The sequence below is a fragment of the Piliocolobus tephrosceles genome, chromosome 14 (genome assembly GCF_002776525.5).
Source record: "Piliocolobus tephrosceles isolate RC106 chromosome 14, ASM277652v3, whole genome shotgun sequence".
Taxonomy (NCBI): Eukaryota; Metazoa; Chordata; class Mammalia; order Primates; family Cercopithecidae; genus Piliocolobus; species Piliocolobus tephrosceles.
Window position 1 is genome coordinate 42544457 of NC_045447.1, and position 20036 is coordinate 42564492.

The 20036-nt window shown below is 42.8% G+C and overlaps 2 protein-coding genes across 9 annotated transcripts in view; one reads left to right on the forward strand and one right to left on the reverse strand.

Moving 5' to 3' along the window:
• Nucleotides 1–1064: 1064 nt before the first annotated feature.
• Nucleotides 1065–20036, forward strand: part of EXOSC3 (exosome component 3) — a 22061-nt gene continuing 3089 nt past the window's right edge. For 3 of the 5 annotated variants that reach the window (XR_004228442.1, XM_023203154.1, XM_023203153.2), the window contains exons 1-4: nt 1505–1828; nt 2503–2652; nt 4430–4581; nt 5693–5915. Coding sequence is in view for 4 of the 5 variants with exons in the window: in XM_023203154.1 (XP_023058922.1) it covers nt 1505–1828; nt 2503–2652; nt 4430–4581; nt 5693–5894 (828 nt within the window). In the remaining variant the exon portion in view is untranslated. Of the gene's footprint in view, nt 1829–2502; nt 2653–4429; nt 4582–5692; nt 6142–20036 lie in introns of those variants that run through there. The other 2 variants (XM_023203152.3, XM_023203155.3) reach the window with 2 other exon arrangements.
• Nucleotides 1685–20036, reverse strand: part of TRMT10B (tRNA methyltransferase 10B) — a 30277-nt gene continuing 11925 nt past the window's right edge. The window contains exons 5-10 of one of the 4 annotated variants that reach the window (XM_031934000.1): nt 19315–19467; nt 17523–17601; nt 16433–16500; nt 10705–10828; nt 9325–9448; nt 1685–2626 (exon numbers count right to left, since the gene is read on the reverse strand). In XM_031934000.1, coding sequence (XP_031789860.1) covers nt 9342–9448; nt 10705–10828; nt 16433–16500; nt 17523–17601; nt 19315–19467 — 531 coding nt within the window. In that variant the 3' untranslated portion in view covers nt 1685–2626; nt 9325–9341. Of the gene's footprint in view, nt 2627–8083; nt 9449–10673; nt 10829–16432; nt 16501–17522; nt 17602–19314; nt 19468–20036 lie in introns of those variants that run through there. The other 3 variants (XM_023203143.2, XM_031933999.1, XM_031934001.1) reach the window with 3 other exon arrangements.

The window sequence follows — 20036 nt, forward strand, 5'->3', positions numbered from 1 at the left end:
TGTCTCTACTAAAAATACAAAAATTAGCCAGGTGTGGTGGTGCACTTCTGTAATCCTAGCTACTTGAGAGCCTGAGGTAGGAGAATCGCTTGAACCTGGGAGGCAGAGGTTGCAGTGAGCCAAGATGGTGCCACTATGGTCCAGCCTGGGTGACAGAGCAAGACTCCATCTAAATATATATATATATTATATTTTATATATTTTTATGTATTTTATATATATATATTACATTGGAAGCAGGTGCCTCAAAGAGGTGAGCAGCAGAAAGGGAGGGCAGTTAAAGGCCATCAGTCAGTCACGGCCTCCCAGACCCTGGGAACTCTACCACTGCTGGAGAATCTGATCAAGCACTAATTTAAGGTTCCAGTTGACAGAGAAAACGGTGATTTCAAATCAGAACACCAAAAGTCAGATGACTGGAAGCTCTATGGATTTGGAATTCAACTGCTTCTCACGTGGGCAACTAAGTGTGCTCCAGGGAAATTTGAGTTACTTATATTCCAGGCCATGTAGGGCTATCGCAAGCATGTGAAATATGTATATTTGCAGGGGGAAAAAGTCTAGGGAGAAATACACACCAAAGGAATACATTCGTTCATTCATCAGGCATTACCTATTTCATGCCACACCTTGGGCTCTAAAGAATCAGAACCACCACGTAGCAAGGGAGAAAAACGGGCAAGAATAAAGACATCGTTTATTTCCTTATTTTATTTTTCTCTGTGTTTTCTAAATGTGACTAGATCTCTAACAACTAAGAAGGTTTTATTTATTTTGAAAAAAAGTACTTTCCCTGTTAAAAGATGAGCCACTCTTCTGAGGGCAGAGTCGGAAAGAAGGGTCCGTAAGCCCACCTAGCGTCCGATTTTCTTTTTTCTTTCTTTTTTGTTTGTTTGTTTAACAGGGTCTCACTCTGTCGTCCATACTGGAGTACAGTGGCGCCACCTCGGCTCACCGCAACCTCCGCCTCCTAGGTTCAAGTGATTCTCCTGCCTCAGCCTCCTGAGTAGCTGGGATGACAGGTGCATGCCATCACGCCCGGCTAATTTTTGTATTTTTAGTAGAGACAGGGTTTCACCATGGTGGCCAGGCTGGTCTTGAACTCCTGACCTCAAATGATCCACCCGCCTCGGCCTCCCAAACTGCTGGGATTACAGGCGTGAGCCACCGCGCCCGGCCCCAGAGTCCAGTTTTCAAAGGCCCTCTGCTCAGCTTCCAGAGATCCCAGGAAACTCTTAAGTGGGAGCATCTCGTATCCCCACGATGCGACCGGTCACAAAACACGCGACCCGAGACACTGAAAGTGGAGGCTTCTTGATGGATCAAGTTGCGCAGTTCTCATACCGACCCGCGGCCAGGCTGTAAGATAGGTGGTCGGCTACAGACACAATCACTGTCACCTTGGACCGCTACTGCCGGAAACGGAAAGTCCTCAAGGGCGGGTGTTGGAAGCAGAGCGGAAGCGGAAGGAGGGCACCGGAAACGGTGTTTGGTGGCGCCCGCGATGGCCGGACCTGTGTCTGTTGCGGCTGAATATCTCGCCGGCAGCAGGGCGCGCGCTGCACGCACAGTACTAGGTCAGGTGGTGCTCCCGGGTGAGGAGCTGCTCCTGCCGGAGCAGGAGGACGCGGAAGGCCCTGGCGGTGCCGGGGAGCGACCGTTGAGCCTGAATGCTGGAGCGCGCTCGCGGGTGCGCGTTGTATGCGGCCCGGGCTTGCGGCGCTGTGGGGACCGCCTGCTGGTCACCAAGTGCGGCCGCCTCCGTCACAAGGAGCCTGGCAGTGGCAGCGGCGGCGGTGTTTACTGGGTGGACTCTCAGCAGAAGCGGGTGAGCTAGGACTCTGGAGGGGTGGTGCGGCCGTGAGAGTGATAGCCCTGGTTTGAGAAGACCTCCCAAAAGAAGAAGGGATGGGATCCTGAGGCCCTCTGTTGTTCAGGCAAACCTAGAGCCACCGTAGTCTTGTGCCCACTTCTGCATGTCCTTTAGAGGGACCGTGAACAATAGGAACATAGCCTGAGAAGGGCGACCAGGAGAGAAAACGTTTGGAGACCGTGAGTCATGATTATAGTCTTCAAAACCCCAAACGTCAGGGAGCAGCAGGCTTGCCCATTGAAGTCTCAGAGGGCAGGACCAGGCTCAATGAGTGGATGTCATAGGGAGTTAATTTCTCCTAGAACAGGTAAGAACTTTCGTATAGAAAAAATTGTTTATGGAATGGGCTTCCTTGTTTGTAAGGATTCCTTTGCCACTGAACTTATGCCACAAAGCTAGGGACTTACTGGTTGGGGTGCCGAAGAGATAGTGGGGTTTGGACTCAATTAACAGACTACCAGAAGCTGCACACCTGACACTTTTTGATGTGATTTTCCTTTTACCGAAAGTGGCATATGATCAGAATTCTCTTTAATGACAATAAAGTAACCACGAAGGACTTGCTGAAGGTATCTTCCAATGATAGCTTGTCATTTATGGCTGTTTTCTCATTCTATTTCCTTTTGTAGTATGTTCCAGTGAAAGGAGACCATGTGATTGGCATAGTGACAGCTAAATCTGGAGATATATTCAAAGTTGATGTTGGAGGGAGTGAGCCAGCTTCTTTGTCTTACTTGTCATTTGAAGGTGCAACTAAAAGAAACAGACCAAATGTGCAGGTAATTATGGGAGCCTTTGGTTTCAAAGTAAGAAACATACATTCCCTAGAACACTCAGATATCCAGAAGGCTACCTGAATTGTCTCCAAAGCATGACCTAGATCTTTCAGCATGTATATAATTGCCCCAGGCTCCAAGAGTTTCTTCAGATGCTGCAGGATCAGAGCCACAATTTTTTTTTTTTTTTTTAACATTTACAATTTATTTTACATTGGCTACATTTGTTCTTGGGATGTTTCATTTCTACTGAGTTGAAAGGTTGTATCTGTCATCACCATTATTTGTTATGTCCATATCCTTGGGACAAGGATGTCAGCTGTAGGCTTAGAGGAGGGACAGGTGGTGCAAATTGACATGATCAGCTATCCATCCCTCCTGGCTGTAGGTCCTAGGAGCTGATAGAGGAGTAATACTGTTACCTTAGGTTGGGTTTTTCAGGTAGCATAGCCACATGCTTCTTGTCTATCCAGCCCGAAATTTAGTGATTTCTTTGCCTGTTCTCATTTACTTCTCATGCAAATTTATTTGCTTAATCCTATTTTATCCTATTTGAGTCTGTCTCTGATTTTTGGCATGTCCATCCCTTTATCTCCACTTTGCAAATTCAGGCTTTAGTTCCCTCTTGACTGGTCTCAGTCACTTCTTCATTAATCCTTGCCTCCAGGCTTTTACCTCACCATCCAGGGTTTTGAGAGCTGACATCCTAACACGGTTACTTTCTCGAAAAGGAAAAACAAGACTCTCCAAAATCCACAGAATTCCTTGGCATTACACTCCAGGTGTCTTTCCTCATCCCTAATTATATCCTTCATACAGCCATACTCGAATCACACCAAACGCCATTAGACTCAATTTCCTGCCCTTATTCCTTTGCACATGCTGTTCCCTTTGTCTTGATTGCACTATCCCTTCGCAGCCTGTGGAACACATTCTCATCCTTTGAGACCTAGGCTAAACACGACCACCTCTGTAAAGCCATCCCCAGTTGTGACTTTTCTCATATTTTTGCTCTAGCACTTACTGGATTTAGCCTCGACTGAGGTTTGTTTATATGTACCTCCCCACTGCCCTCCAAGACTAAATGCTTCTGAAAAGCAGAGAATGTTTTGTTCCTCTCTAGTTTATGTACATAGTCACCAACAAACAGTGGGTACTTAATGTTTTGTTGAGTGAACAGAATTGAGTTCACTCTCCATTTCCTCAGTTTCATCCCTTTGAAGTTTAGCTCTATGAGGTTTTTAAGTAAATCTTGCAGGGAGAAGTGTCAGTGAATTATTGTTTTGCTTTGCTTTGAATAATTTGCATGCCAGAGTTCCTCTCTCTGTAAATCTGTAATTCTCTAGGGTAGTGCCACCTAACATAACTTTCTACAGTGATGCTGTTTTGTATCTGCACTGATTAGTATAGTAGCCACAAGCTGTTGAGCACTTGAAATGTGGCTAATGCAACTCAGGAAATTAATTTTAAATATCTAATTTTAATTAATTTAAATGTAAGTTTAAACAATTGGCTACCTACCATATTGGACAGTGCTCCTAGAGGTGTTCTCTGGCCTTGAGATGGCTCCTCGTCTGTGATTTCCTGGTTGGTGAAAGGGAATGATACATGTGTTCCTTTTTTTTCCCCAAGACTCAACTTCAAAGTGACTGTGGGAATCCTGTAGTACAGTCAGTCCCTTAGCCACAGAACTGTAGGTGGCTGGCATTGATGCCTGTGAGAAAGAACCTGTAGAGTAGTTTGCTGAGAGGAAATGAACTGGTTTTTAATATCATTGTAGGTTGGAGATCTCATCTATGGCCAATTTGTGGTTGCTAATAAAGACATGGAACCAGAGATGGTCTGTATTGACAGCTGTGGACGAGCCAATGGAATGGGTGTCATTGGACAGGATGGTCTGCTTTTTAAAGTGACTCTGGGCTTAATTAGAAAGTAAGTCCTGATGTCTGCTGCCTTGCCTGCCTTCTTTTATAATTACACATTCTTGGAAAGTTGGTTAATCTCCAGGATTCAGATTATTTGTAACATTTAAATTTCTCCTCAAAGTTAAAAATCAATATCCATTGTAACACATTTGGAAACTCATGAATTTAATCCTATCTTCTTGGAAACATATCAAATTCAGATGTGTTTGGCTGTGTAGCTTCTGGTGGGCTAATACTTCATGCTTTAAGCTCTTACTCTGTATTCATGTCTTCCCTCCCAGGCCTGTTCCTTAGTTGACTCAGCCCAAATGTGAAAACTGGCCTTTCCCCTGTTCTGAGTCACTTGAATATAGATGCAGTCTGCAGTTGTACAGAATTATCAAATTTTTCTAATTATGGGGGTCACACATAGCTTAGATCGTGATGTTCAAGGTTATGTAGCCATTCACAGAAGGCTTCTGACACTTGGTCCTGGTAAGTTTAATAGTTCCCACTGAGGCAGATTCTCTTTTTGGTGTTTAGAAATTTACCCACCCAAAGCTATGCCATATTCAGGGGCTTTACTCCTAGAGCCCGTGAAGTTCAGAGCTATCTTGTATGCCTCTCCTTGCTACATATCCTAAAGATCTGGAGAATTAAGTTTGGACATCAGAGAAGCATGCTATTAACCAAGAAACATGTTATTAACCAAGCACCACCCTTACGGTTTGAAAGAGCCCATGTTCCTCTCCAAGTACTGAATTTAATGCAAGAGAATAATATGGTCAGGAAAGTAAGTTTAAAGTGTCTTTTAGCACTGTAGGTAACAAACAAAGTTATGATTCTCAGTCTAGAATTAAAGTGCTCTAACGATCTAGTGGAATGACTTTTACATTTTTTGCAAAGTTGGTAACCTAGAGAGTTTGACTTCTTCATAAGGGATAGCCCACCTCTGTGATCTCTGATATACCTTTGAACATTGTAAAGTTTCTTGGAAGAGGCAGCAAATGTCATTATGTGCCTTGTTCGTGTTGAACAACTATGGAGAACTGCTCAGAAAAGGAATCACATTCTAAAGGAGACTCCGGACACACTTTCGCCGCTTTATTAAATTTCATTTCCTTTTCTCTTCCCACTAGGCTATTAGCTCCAGACTGTGAAATCATACAGGAAGTGGGAAAACTCTATCCACTGGAGATAGTATTTGGAATGAATGGAAGAATATGGGTTAAGGCAAAAACCATCCAGCAGACTTTAATTTTGGCAAACATTTTAGAAGCTTGTGAACACATGACGTCAGATCAAAGAAAACAGATCTTCTCCAGATTGGCAGAAAGTTGATAGAGGTGGACTTTTTTACAGGTCAGTTGATGCAAAAAACTATGGGTTTCCTGGGGAATACTTTTTTCAGTTGAACCTCTCCCCATTTAAATACTCAGAAGATAAGGTGTGAATGTATGTATGTATTATCAGAGTCCTAAAGTATTTTTATAAGTAAGTTACTGGTTTTCACCCATGCTTTAGAGAGAAAATCATTGCAAAATCATATTTTTTGTTTCTGTACAATAAAGTTTACTAAAAACCAGTATTATGGTTTATTTGGAGTTAACTCCCTTAGTATTGCTACAGCTTCCATAATTAACTGGAAGTCAGCAGTAAAATAATAATTTTCTGATTATAATAGTAAGCCAGGTTCACCAGAGGAAACGCAGACTACATGAAAAGTATAAAGCAGCAAAAATGTCACCTGTAGTCCCATTATTCAGGGAGTTAGTATATAACAATGAAATACTGTGTGTTTTCCATTTACCAAGTATTGTGTTTTGCATGGATTAACTCCTTTATTCTTACTAACTGCAGAAGACACTTATCCTCATAATTGAAACGGAGGCACAGAATTTAACTTGGCCTACATTCTCTGTATGTTCATCAAATTGAAATTATATTATAGCTTATATACTACTTTGTAATATACTTTTGTCTACTTCAAACAGCATGATACATTTCACAACTTCCATTAAAAATTCATTAGTCACATATTTCATGTTATAGGATATTTTTGATGTAGTATATTTGATATATTTTGATATAGTTTATTATTATATAAATAATGAGGATTTCTGAATCTGGCCAAGTCTTATTTTGCTAAAATCATTTCCTAGGAGCTAAGCATAGAAAACTCTTCTATGCTATTTAGTATATTAACCAAAACCTTTAAAGGTAAAAAGACTGCCGGGCGATCCACATCAGTGATTCTTGGTTTCTAGACCTCTTTGAGAATATGTGAGATACAGATCCCCTGAAGCCTATCCATAGAAAGTCCTTTTTGGATGAAAGAGATTATAGAACTCATTGTTTATATGTTGTAAAGACCAAGCAGCTTTATGTGTTCCTAATGATGTTTTCTGAGGACTGAGCAGTTTTTTTTTTTGAGGCGGAGTCTTGCTGTGTAGCCCGGACTGGAGTGCAGTGGCCAGATCTCAGCTCACTGCAAGCGCCGCCTCCCAGGTTTACGCCATTCTCTTGCCTCAGCCTCCCGAGTAGCTGATACTACAGGCGCCCGCCACCTCGCCCAGCTAGTTTTTGTATTTTTAGTAGAGACGGGGTTTCACCGTGTTAGCCAGGATGGTCTCGATCTCCTGACCTCATGATCTGCCCGTCTCGGCCTCCCAAAAAGTGCTGGGATTACAGGCTTGAGCCACCGTGCCCGGCCTTGAGCAGATTTTTCACTTCAGTAGCTTTTAGGGCTACAAGTGGTTTTGGGTTACGTGGATGAATTGTATAGTGGTGAAGTCTGAGGTGTACCAGTCACCTAAGTACTATATATTGTACCCAATATGTCGTTTTTTTATCCTTCCCCTTTCCCCTTCTGGGTCTCCGGTGTCTTACACCACTCTGTGTGCTTACCTGTAGCTTAGCTCCCACTTACAAGTGAGAACATTTGGTATTTGGTTTTCCATTCTTGAGTTACTTCACTAAGAACAGCTTCTAATACTATCCAAGTTGCTGCAAAAGACACTTGGTTCTTTTTTATAGCTGAGTAATATTCCATAGGATATATATATATATATATACACATATATATCCTATATATGTATTTTACATATATATATATATATACACACACACACACACACACACACACACCACATTTTATCCATTCATTGGTTGATGGGTACTTAGGTTGGTCGCATATCTTTTATGATGAACTGTCTGGCCAGTTTTTAAATAAAGATACTGGTGTAATTTATTAGGTGACCACAGTTCCTTAGGAATGAAATTGTGAAGGGGAGGGGACAGAGCAGAGAAGTAATCTTTTGGTTCTTTTGAGTTATTGAATGCATTTCCTGAATTTGCTAGCTGCTTAACTAGCAAGTTACCTAACCCAGACTGTCAGAGTAACTGAAGCAAATATGTCCAACTGGGACATAAGGAACATGAGATTTGTGTAATAAGCAGGTTATCTAACATGCTCATGTGTCAAAATGTAACACTTTCTAGCCATTTTCAAGACAGACTTTTATCAATACTGTGTTTGCTTTACAATTTCATCTGTTACAAATATATATGAAGAATCTAGTTGGTACCAGGCTCAGAGAGGATAGAAAGATAGGTACACAGATCTGTCCTGTTAGGATTCTGCCATTAGGAAGAGAAGTCCTCCATGTACATACTCCACAGGGTAAGAGCCACAGGAGGGAACAAAATGCTATGGGGACTCAGTAGGGATCAGTCAGAACAGGCTGGATCCTGCAAAGCTTATTACAGAGCTGGGAGACGATGAGCATGATCAGACAAGTATGGAGAAAGTCATCCAATTTTATGATGCCAGTTTAGTGAATATTAAACTCTTGATATAACCATTTAAACAATTTCAAGAGGTCTCTCACAAATAGATACACAACAGTTCAATTAGCACATCCAAACCCATGTGGTTTTGAGGCTAATTCCTTGTTACATAAAATGTTTTTTTCTTGAGACAGAGTCTTGCTCTGTCGCCCAGGTTGGAGTGCAGCGGCACGATCTCGGCTCCCTGCAACCTCCGCCTCGCAGGTTCAAGTGATTCTCCTGCCTCAGCCTCTCGAGTAGCTAAGACTACAGGCACGCGCCACTGTGCCAGCTAATTTTTGCATTTTTAGTAGAGACAGGGTAATTTCACCATATTGGCCAGGCTGGTCTGGAACTCCTGACCTTGTGATCTGCCCGCCTTAGCCTTCCAAAGTGCTGGGATTACAGGCATGAGCCACTGCGCTCACCACATTAACTTTTTATTACTTATCTGGGCACTTCCTGTGAGCCAGGCACTATGGGAAATTAAAAAGCATTAAATGCGGTCCCGGGCATTAGCTTACTGTGAAGCTCTGAGAAGATGTCATGCAAAGGCAATTATGTGCCATTGCCACCCTCTGCTCTGCTCTTTGGTCAAAGTAACTCCAGCACCTCACTCCTGCAGCTGCAATTTTTTTTTTTTTTTTTGAAATGGAGTCTTGCTCTGTCACTCTTGTCACCCCGGCTGAAATGTAGTGGCGAAATCTCGGCTCACTACAACCTCCACCTCCCGAGTTCAAGTGATTCTCCCACCTCAGCCTCCCAAGTAGCTGGGACTACAGGTGCATGCCATCACACCTGGCTAATTTTTGTATTTCCAGTAGAGACAGGTTTCACCACGTTGGCCATGCTGGTCTTGAACTCCTGACCTCAGGTGATCTGCCTACCTCGGTCTATCAAAGTGTTGGCATTAAGGCGTGAGCCACCACGCCTGGCCACGCACCTGCAATCTTAGGCCCATCATTCCACTGAGTTCCGAAGAACATAGCCTTTTCCTGAAGTAACTCCTTTCTTCAATGCTTCAGGCCAGTTGCGAGTCTCTAAGTAAGTCGACAGGATATCAAACACTGTTAGAGAGTAAACAGAAAACACAGTGACCACACAGAGGAAAAAAAGGACGAGTAAATGAAATGAAAAGGATGTTCTGTAATATTTCATTGAACCTATTCTGCACCATATGTGGTACTAAGGTCCTGCGGGGAGAGGGGCAAGGACACAAGCTCTGCTTACTCTCAAGGACCTCAACCTACTCTGAAAGATACAGGCCTGTAGGGAGTAACAGAAAGGAACACAGTAAAATGGGAACACAGAAGGGCCCTGCCATGGCCTGGGATGGGGAAGGAAGCCAAGATGTTCCTGAACTGAACCCTGAAGATCAAACAGGAATTCAATGGTCAGTGAGAGGTTAAAAGCAGGGCATTCTAGGTCAAGGGCACAATTTCTTTTCTTCGTCTCCTTCTCCTCCTCCTCCTCCTCATCCTCCTCCTTCTTCTTACTCTCTCTCTCCCTCCCTCCCACCCCTTCCCTCTCTCTCTCTCTCTCTCTCTTGTTGCTCAGGCTGGAGTGCAATGGCACGATCTCAGCTCACCACAACCTCCGCCTCCCAGGTTCAAGCACTTCTCCTGCCTCAGCCTCCCAAGTAGCTGGGATTACAGGCATGTGCCATTACACCTGGCTAATTTTGTATTTTTAGTAGAGACGGGGTTTCTCCACATTGGTCAGGCTGGTCTCGACCTCCCAACCTCAGGTGATCCGCCTGCCTCAGCCTCCCAAAGTGCTGGGATTACAGGCATCAGCCACCGCACCCAGCTTTTTTTGTTTTTGTTTTTGAGACAGAGTATCACTCTGTCACCCAGGCTGGAGTGCAGTGGTGTTATCGTGGCTCACTGCAACCTCCACCTCCCAGGTTCAAGCGGTTCTCCTGCCTCAGCCTCCCAAGTAGCTGGGATTACAGGCGCGTGCCACCATGCCTGACTAATTTTTGTATTTTAGTAGAGATGGAATTTCACCATGTTGGCCAGGCTGGTTTCAAACTCCTAACCTCAGGTGATCCGCCCACCTCAGCCTCCCAAAGTGCTAGGATTAAAGGCGTGAGCCACTGCGCCTGGCCAAGAGGACAATTTCAACTGTCTTTAACATAGTTGGTGACAAGGAAGAAAACAAAGAATGCCTCTTGATGGCCAGAATATGTGTCACGAAGTGCATGCAATAAAGTCCAAGCACATTAGTCACAGAGGAGACTGACTCAAAGGCCACTTAAACACAGTGCAAAGCAGCAGCACCAGAACTCACACATGCTGGATGGGGGCCGTGTAAGAAGTACCTTGATTGATGGCCAGGATCTCTGAATGATAGTTTTTCCCATTCTGGTTTCTGACCATGTATTCCTGGATTGGCAAGCGTGCGGTCTTGACAGAGTACTCCCAGGCCTTTTGAAATGTCACCTTCTGTAAATACAGTCAAATCTTTTTCTTATAAAAATTATCCATGAGTATATTCTCAATGTAATACAGCTTTACAACTAAGTACGCTATTGTGGAATGGAAGAAACTGCAGATAATGAGTTAACTGTCTCAAGAGCTTATGTGACAATATCTTACTTTTGGGGGGTCACTTACCCACAGTCCTCCACTCACTACCACTTAGAACCAAGAGGGAAATAAGCAAAAGAGGCAGCTACAGCAGACATCAAAAGGCCCAAGAAGTTGAATCATTCAGAGCCCATTCTGAGCCCTAACTCAGTAAGACCCAATTCTGGATGTCTGGAACTTCCAGCCCATTGCCAAAAGGCAGCATCAAGAGAAAAGGTAGACAAGATTCAAGACAGGTGCACCACTGCAACAAGTGGCATTAAGGTGTGAGAACAGACAGCCCAATTAAAAGAAAGGGGCCAGGTGCAGTGGCTCACACAACACTTTGAGGCCAAGGCCAGAGGACTGCTTGAGCCCAGGAGTTCAAGACCAGCCTGGGCAACATAGGGAGACCCTGTCTCTACAAAAAAAAAAAAAAAAAAAATTAACAGGGTGTGCTGGTGTGTGCCTGTAGTCCCAGTTACTCTGGAGGCTGAAGTTGGACAATCACTTGAGCCTGGGACATGTCAAGGCTGCAATGAGCTGTGATTGCACCACTGCACTCCAGCCTGGGTGACAGAGGAGACGCTGTATCAAAAGGAAGGGCTCTGAAAACTGCAAAAAGGAGTCACAACAAGTCCATCCACTTGAGGCCATTTAGTGGCGAAATACAGAAACTGATGTCCCTTTATAACATGTTCCTCAGTCATGAAGTCCCTCAGACTGAGTCTTGACTCAGTCAAATTACATTGCTGCCTTGTAAGAAGCACAGGAAACATTTTCCACCTAAGATTTCAGGATTAAAGAGAAAGGTTCAGATTACTGGGATAATTAACATGCCAAGGCTTGGAAGCGGTCTCAATAGTGAACTATCTTGCTCTAACCACCCATCCAGTATCTGTCTATTCTCTATGACTTCTCCTCCAAGAGGCCATGTGGCCACTCAATGAACAGCTCTTGTGACAGGGAGTTCATGAATCCTGGGACAACCCACCCAACTTTGATAGTACCAGCTGATAAGAAATTCTTACTGATCTTGAGCCAAATTCTCTGTTTTCTCTGAGACTTCCACTCATTCATCCTAGGTCTATTCCCCCAAGGCCAGACTATGCAAGTAAGATGGCCATTCACAAACCTGAAGGCAGTGATCATGCCCCTAGGAATCCTCTGGTCTCCAGATTGTAACCTCAGTTCTGTCAACTCTTCTTTGACTATGACTTAGTTTCAAGTCCCTTCATCATTCAGGGCAAGTTCTTCTGAACTTGTTCTAAGCTAGTCAATATTATTTTGTTTACAGTCCCATAACTGACTGGCCATTATGAGTGTGGTCTAACCAGGTGGAATAGAGTGAAGTGGGCCTAATACCTTTTTGGTGCTGACACCTGCCTCTCACTCACATGAAACAAAATTTTAAGAGAGAACTTCCAAAAATGTTGTTAAGAGATGCAACTCTGATAAGGACTTAACTGAAAGGATAAAACTCCTTTGCATATATGAGCTATGATACGTTTTATAAAAAGTCATTCCTTTATCATCACTTTGAACTAGAGTATAGAATTCAAAATTAGTAGGATATTTGGGTGTTGCCCTAGAAGAGCTTACAATTTAGTTTATGTTCTTTGCACAATGATTCATAATAAAATGAATCTCCTTGAAGAAATGTTGTTCTTAGCTTATTTCTATGAAGAAGCCAAACTCCAATAACAACCAAAAAGTTCTAAACATCTCACGAATCTTCCCGTTATTTTTCAGTTTACAGGTGGACAGATAACACAACATGTTAAAACTGCACATCTATAAGTCAGGCACTTCTCACTGACCCTCTGAACTTAGCTGCCTCAAAAAAGGGACTGTTGGCCAGGCACCGTGGCTCGTGCCTGCAATCTCAGCACTTTGGGAGGTTGAGGCAGGTGGGTAACTTGAGTCCAGGAGTTTGACACCAGCATGGGCCATATGGTGAAACCCCAACTCAACAAAAAATTAGCTGGGCTTGGTAGCACCCACCTGTGGTCCCCGCTACTTGGGAAGCTGAGGTAGGGGGATCAATTGAGCCTGGGAGGTTGAGGCTGGAGTGAGCTGTGATTGTGCCACTGCACTCCAGCCTAGGCAGCAGAGCAAGGCCCTGTCTCAAAAAAAGAAGGGGGGGCTGTTACCCTGCTGCAGGTAAGACTAATAAACTTTTAATTAATTATTATTATTATTTTTTAGAGACAGGGTCTCACTGTGTTGCATCACCCAGGCTGGAGTGCAGTAGTGTGACCACAGTTCTCTGCAGCCTCTAACTCCTGGGTTCAAGTAGTCCTCCAGCCCTCCAAAACTTTTTTTTTTTTTTTGAGACAGAGTCTTGCTTTGTCATTGGGCTGGAGTGCAGTGACGTAATTTCGGCTCACTGCAACCTCTGCCTCCCCGGTTCAAGAGATTCTCCTGCCTCAGCCTCCCGAGTAGCTAGGATTACAGGCACACACCATGCCTGGCTAATTTTTATATTTTTAGTAGAGACAGGGTTTCACCATGTTGGCCAGGATGGTCTCGATCTCTTGACCTTGTGATCTTCCCAACTTGGCCTCCCAAAGGGCTGGGATTACAGGCATGAGCCACCACGCCCGGCCCAAACTTTTTACTTTGAAATATTTCAAACCTAAGAAAAGTTCAAAACAATAATACAATCAATATTCATTCCTGTAATCTAGACTCACCAGTTGTTAATATTTTGCATTTTTTTCTCTCTGTATATAAATACATATTTTGGACTGGACAAGGTGGTTCATGCCTGCAATCCCAGTGTTTTGGGAGGCTGAGGCAGAAGGATTGCTTGCGACCTGGAGTTCAAGACCAGCCTGAGCAACATCAAGAGACTTCATCTCTAACAAAAATACAAAAACAAAAACAAAAACAAAAAAACATAGCTGGCCATGGTCGCATGCGCCTACAGTCCTAGGTACTCAGGAGGCTGAGACAGGAGGATTGCTTGAGACCAGAAGTTCGAGGTTGCAGTGAGCTATGATTGCACCACCTCACTCGGCCTGGATGACAGAGCAAGACCTTGTCTCAGAAAATAATTTGCCGAACCATTTGAAAGTAAGCTGCAGACATCACAATACTTCTTCACTAAATACTTAAGCATGCATCTAAGAACAATGACATTCTCCTACCTTACCACAATACCATTTTCACTTCAAAGAAACTTTTTAATAAATCTCTAATTTCACTTAATACACAATCTATATTAAAATCTGCTCAACTCTCCCCAAACTGTCTTTTATAAAGCTTTCCTCTCAATACAGAATTCAAACAGGCTCACATGCTGCATTTGGCCATTACAGTTTTTTAACCGTTTTTTCTTTTCCTAATTGTTTTGTAGAGATAGGTTCTCACTGTGTTGCCCAGGCTGGTCCCAAACTCCTGGCCTCAAGTGATCCTCCTGCCTTGTCCTCCCTAACTGCTGGCATTACAGACATGAGCCACTGTGCCTGGACGAACCTCTTTTAATCTAAAACAGCCTCCTGCCTCAGTTAAGTCCAGTCCAGTTGTTTTGCAGAATGTCCCACATTCTGATTTGTCTGTTTCCTCATGATTAAATTCAGCTTAACCATTTTCTGGGCCAGGTGAGAGGGTTCACACCTGTAATCCCAGCACTCTGGGAGGCTGAGATGGGAGATTGCTTAAGTTCAAGAGTTCAAGGCTGGACACAGTGAGACGCTGTCTCTACAAAAAAATTTAAAAATGAGGTTGGGCACAGTGGCTCACACCTGTATCCCAGCAATTTGGGAGGCTGAGGCAGGAGGATTCCTTGAGTCCAGGAGTTTGAGACCAGTCTGGGCAATGAAGTGAGACCCTGTCTCTACAAAAAAATTCAAAAACTAGGCCAGGCACAGTGACTCATGCCTGTAATCCCAGCACTTTGGGAGGCTGAGTAGATTGCTTGAGTCCAGGAGTTCAAGACCAGCCTGGGAAACATGGCGAGACCCTGTCTCTACAAAAAATATAAAAATTAGCTGGGCATGGTGGCACATACCTGTAGTCTCAGCTACCCAGGAGGCTGAGGCAGGTGGTTCGAATGAGCCCATGAGATTGAGGCTGCAGTGAGCCATGATCACACCACTGTACTCCAGCCTGGGCAACAGAGTGAGACCATGTCTCAAAAAAATAAATTAAAAACTAGCTAGGTGTGGTGGCATGGGCCTGTAGTCCTAGCTACTCAGGAGGCTGAGGTGGTGGGAGGATTGCTTGAGCCCAGGAGTTCGAGGCTGCAGTAAGCCATGATCACTCCACTGCACTCTAGCCTGGGCAACAGAGCAAGGCCCTGTTTCAAAAGGAAAAAAGAAAAAACATTTTCTGGCAAGAATACTTCACCTCAGGAGGCAGGGATTGTACCTCTATGGGTGATACTAAGTTTGATCAAGTTTGGATAAGATAGTGACCACCAGAATGCTTTATTGTAGTGGTAAATCTTTGCCTTTGTTATCTGTAGGGTGATACTTTGAGACCATGTAAATAGCCAGTTCCTCCACAACCTTTCTTTCAATTGTCTGAGTCAATGATTATATTAGGAGTGACAAAATGATGATTTTCTAATTCTATTATGCATTTCTTATTAGCTGGCATTCTTCTGTAAGCAGCCCCTGCTTGTTTTTTAGATGATCACTATGGAGTCATGGAACACTAATGTTTTTAAAATAAATTTAATTAACCTATCATCTGTGCTAAATATATGTACATCTCATATATACAGAAACAAGTAGATAGCACACATCTACATATATATAAAATATACCCACACATATTTTGTGATCATATAATGTCTCAAGAAGGATAAACAAGAAAACTTGACATTGGTTGCCTCAGAGGAGGGGAATTGGAAGACAAAGGTAGGAAAAAGACTTATTTTTCACTCTACTCTTTTATATTTATATATTAATCTTTACTATTTAACTTATTATCTCTGTAATATGTTAATTAGTAAATATAAACAAACTTATCTTGACAAATAGCTATATAAAAGAAACATATTTCAAAATTCCAGTGACACCCCAATTATTCCTCTAAAACTCCAACAGAAAAAAATGTGGATAATTCTAGGAGTTTGAAGTTTTGGGATAAGTCTATTTCAGCAGAGAGGTCAACGTGAGAAGAAGCAAACTACTCTCTCAAAGAACAAACAGCCAGTAAGAATCTTGAGTCGATACTTACTTGTCAAGATCAGAGTTATCCTTGCAGAACTGTAGAGAGAAGCTCAACAATGGCTATTTATGTAATTACCAAACAGTGCCCAGTCCAGTTCCCAACTCTTGATTTTGCTGACATTGCTCATGAGGAGAGAGGGAACTTCACCAGCTAGAGGGCCAACCTCCAGGGGATGGCTTTCTTCCTATTCCCTCTGAGTTCTTAGATCCTCTAGATGAGATTATGACAGAGCACATGCCTCTAAAAGTAAGCACTGCTTTTTAAAACACAGATGTTGGGGCTGAAATGTATACTTACCTTCTGAATGCTTTCATCCACAAGCCCACCAAGGATGTAAACTTTGTTTAGATCAACATCTTCAAGAGCTAATGAAAAAATGAAGCCAATGAGATCAAATCTGTTTTATAATTTCTAAATCCAAAGAAAGCAAAATGAAAGAATTATTAACAATAAAAGTAGAAATTCAATAGAAAACAAAAGAAATTCAATAGAAAACAAAAATTCAAAAGAAAACAAAAGAAATTCAATAGAAAACAAAAGAAACTTGCTCAACTTTTTTTTTTTTTTTTTTTTTTTTGGGAGACAGAGTCTCGCTCTGTCGCCCAGGCTGGAGTGCAGTGGCCGGATCTCAGCTCACTGCAAGCTCCGCCTCCCGGGTTCACGCCATTCTCCTGCCTCAGCCTCCCGAGTAGCTGGGACTACAGGCACCCACCACCTCGCCCGGCTAGTTTTTTGTATTTTTTAGTAGAGACGGGGTTTCACCATGTTAGCCAGGATGGTCTCGATCTCCTGACCTCGTGATCCGCCCATCTCGGCCTCCCAAAGTGCTGGGATTACAGGCTTGAGCCACCACGTCCGGCCTTGCTCAACTTCTAAAATGGCCAGTAAAACAGACAAACTGTTGGCATAGCTAATCACGAAAAAGGGTAGCAGACCCAAATCAACATTAGATTCAGAAAGGAAACAAAATTAAAACTACAGAAGAATGTGAAATAATTATATGAGAATACTATGATCAACTGAATACCAATATATTTAAAAATTACGTGAAATGAATGATTTTCTAGGAAAAAATAGATCTAACGTTGATCCAAGAAGGGCTAGTGGGACAGCTGACCAAGAATACTGGGAAAGACTGGCAGGCAGTACACAAGGACCGGATGAGGATGGAAACCCTAAGTCTGTGCAGCTGTGAGCCACAGTAAGACATATCAAAGCATCCAGCAAGGCACCTGCCCATAAGAGGAGGGCAGCTCATGTGCATTACTTTTTTTTGGGGAGAAGGGGTGTCCTTCTTGAGGGGCTTTAATAAATTCTGCCACAGAGAATAATAAAACACAGTGTTAGGAACAATGGGCTATACGAATCCATGCATTCAACTACATACCATGTTCCGAGTCAGGAGTCAGGTACACAAGGGTTTCCAGAGGAAATAAACTAAAGCAGTCTTCTTCTTTTATATCTAGCTGGAAATGCAAACAGTCCAATGTTAAAACAGCTCACGGCCGGGTGGGGTGGCTCATGCCTATAATCCCAACACTTTGGGAGGCTGAGGCAGGAGGATCACTTGAGCTCACAAGTTCAAGACCAGCCTGGGCAACATAGTGAAACCCAGTCTCTACTAAAAATACAAAACAATTAGCCAGGCATGGTGGCATGTGCCTGTAGTCCCAGTTATAATACTTAGGAGTCTGAGATGCGAGGACGGCTTGAGCCCAGGAGGCGAAGGTTGCAGAGAGCCAAGATCATGCCACTGCACTCTAGCCTGTCTAAAAAAAAAAAAATGCTCAAAGTTCAACAACTAGTTACTGGGCTTCGAGTTTCTATCAGGCACGGCTCTAGGTTTATCAAGGAACTGCATGTGTGACAGATTGACAGCTGCTTCTCAGAAAGTACTTAGGAGGGAAAGTAGACACAGACATTCAAACCTATTTGAAATGAGACAGCGATGTGGGGTTCTGACAGAGGTACGGGGAGCATGCTCCGGGACTACCGATGAGGGAGTAACAACATCAGGATGACCTTCTGGGGAAGGAAATGCTGGAACTGGGTTTCTGAAAGGAGATTTTTTTTTTTTTTTAAATAAAAAAAAACCGGGTCTGGCTCTGTCACCCAGGCTGGAGTGCCGTGGCACATCTAGGCTCACTGCAACCTCTGCCTCTCAGGTTCAAGTGATCCTCCAGCCTCAGCCTCCTGAGTAGCTGGGACTACAGGCATGCACCACTGCACCCAGCTAATGTTTGTATTTTTAGTAGAGGTGGGGTTTTGCCATATTGCCTAGGCTAGTCTTGAACTCCTGAGCTCAAACAATCCACCTGCCTCAGCCTCCCAAAGTGCTAGGATTACAGGCGTGAGCCACCGTGCCCGGCCTCAAGAGATAATACTGACATACAAAAAAGGAGAAGAACTCAAAACTGAGGGAATCACCTAAGAAAGGCAAGAAGACAGGAAAGTAAGGGAACTATGTGGACCTGTAAAAGGAACTGTTTGGCTTCTGTAAAATAATCATTGTAAAAAGTACATAGAAGAAAACTGGAACTAGCTGCACTGCAAGAGAGACTGTGAAGACAGTAACAGCAAAACAGCTGGCTGTGCAGCCCCGCGCAATGCACCCTTCACATTCATCTTCCGTGGACCTTCCTGGGGAAGGCCACAACTGCTCAGTCTCAGCTACACAATGCAAACACACTGGGCATTTTCAGCGACATTTCTGAGAAACTCATCTGGATTCTTGCATGTATATGTATCACTAAATGTATGAGATCGTAAAGAGAGGTGAAAAGTACCCTAGTACTCCCTAAAACTTATCTTAAATTTGCATTACCTCTAAAAGGATTCTTTCTCTTCCCCCAAAACTCATGTTTCCCAATTCACCATTAATGAGAACAAGAAAGGAGTCATGGCATTTCCCAAAAATATTCCTGGAGTATACAGTCTAGCATAAAATATACAGGATACAAAATATAGTCCTAGACTCTGGTAATAAATAGTACTTTGCCAATGCAGTAGGAGGATGAGAAAAAATGTTAAATGTAAGACCTAATGAGAGGTTCTGAACTTTTTAGACTTCAGTACTGAAAATATAACATCATATATATGAAAAAGTAAAAAAAAAAAATACTATTACCCACAAAAACTTTTCAGATGACAATTCAAATAATATGCAAAAAGAGACTTACCAGGTAACTAGAAAATCCATCATTCATCCTCACACACTCTTCATAAAGGGGACTGTCTATTGTGAATCCAGTGAGGCAGATCCAAAATGGCCTGTCAGCTTTTTTGTTTGAACCATACAACCTTCGAATCTGTCCAGCCAGTCTACTCAATTCCTTCAAAGAAGTAAGAACAACTCAGGGCAAAAACATGGCAACTCACTCTAAATTAGCTATCAAGAAATGGCTACAATAAGTTCACTGAACGCTACTCCAGAAAACCCCATGAACTAGGAGTACATGTGTGCGTGTGTTATACCTTATGGTATCACACCTTACAAACAAAAGATAATGATATGAGTCCGGAAACAGTGAGGTAGTGGAAAACTGAGAATTCGCCCTCCTGCTGGCCCTGCTGTTTAATATATGAAAATCTTATTTTAGCTTTTATCTAAAATCTTATCTAATACTATTTAAGTTACTAAAGAGGTTTGATTAATATACAGAAATGTTTATAGAACATCAGATAAATTTGGTACCTTCTTCCTAACTTCAGGAGATGCAATAGGGTTGGAAGTTTTAACTTTTTACCCTGAATCACAGACAATGCTCTTACATAAAAGCAGTTTCACAATTTAGCTTGATTTGTTGGATAGGAGAAAAAGACTCTGGGTTTGATTTAATCTGCTATCTTAATTAAACAGTATGGATTTTTTTTTTTTTTTTTTTTTTTTTTTTTTTTTTTT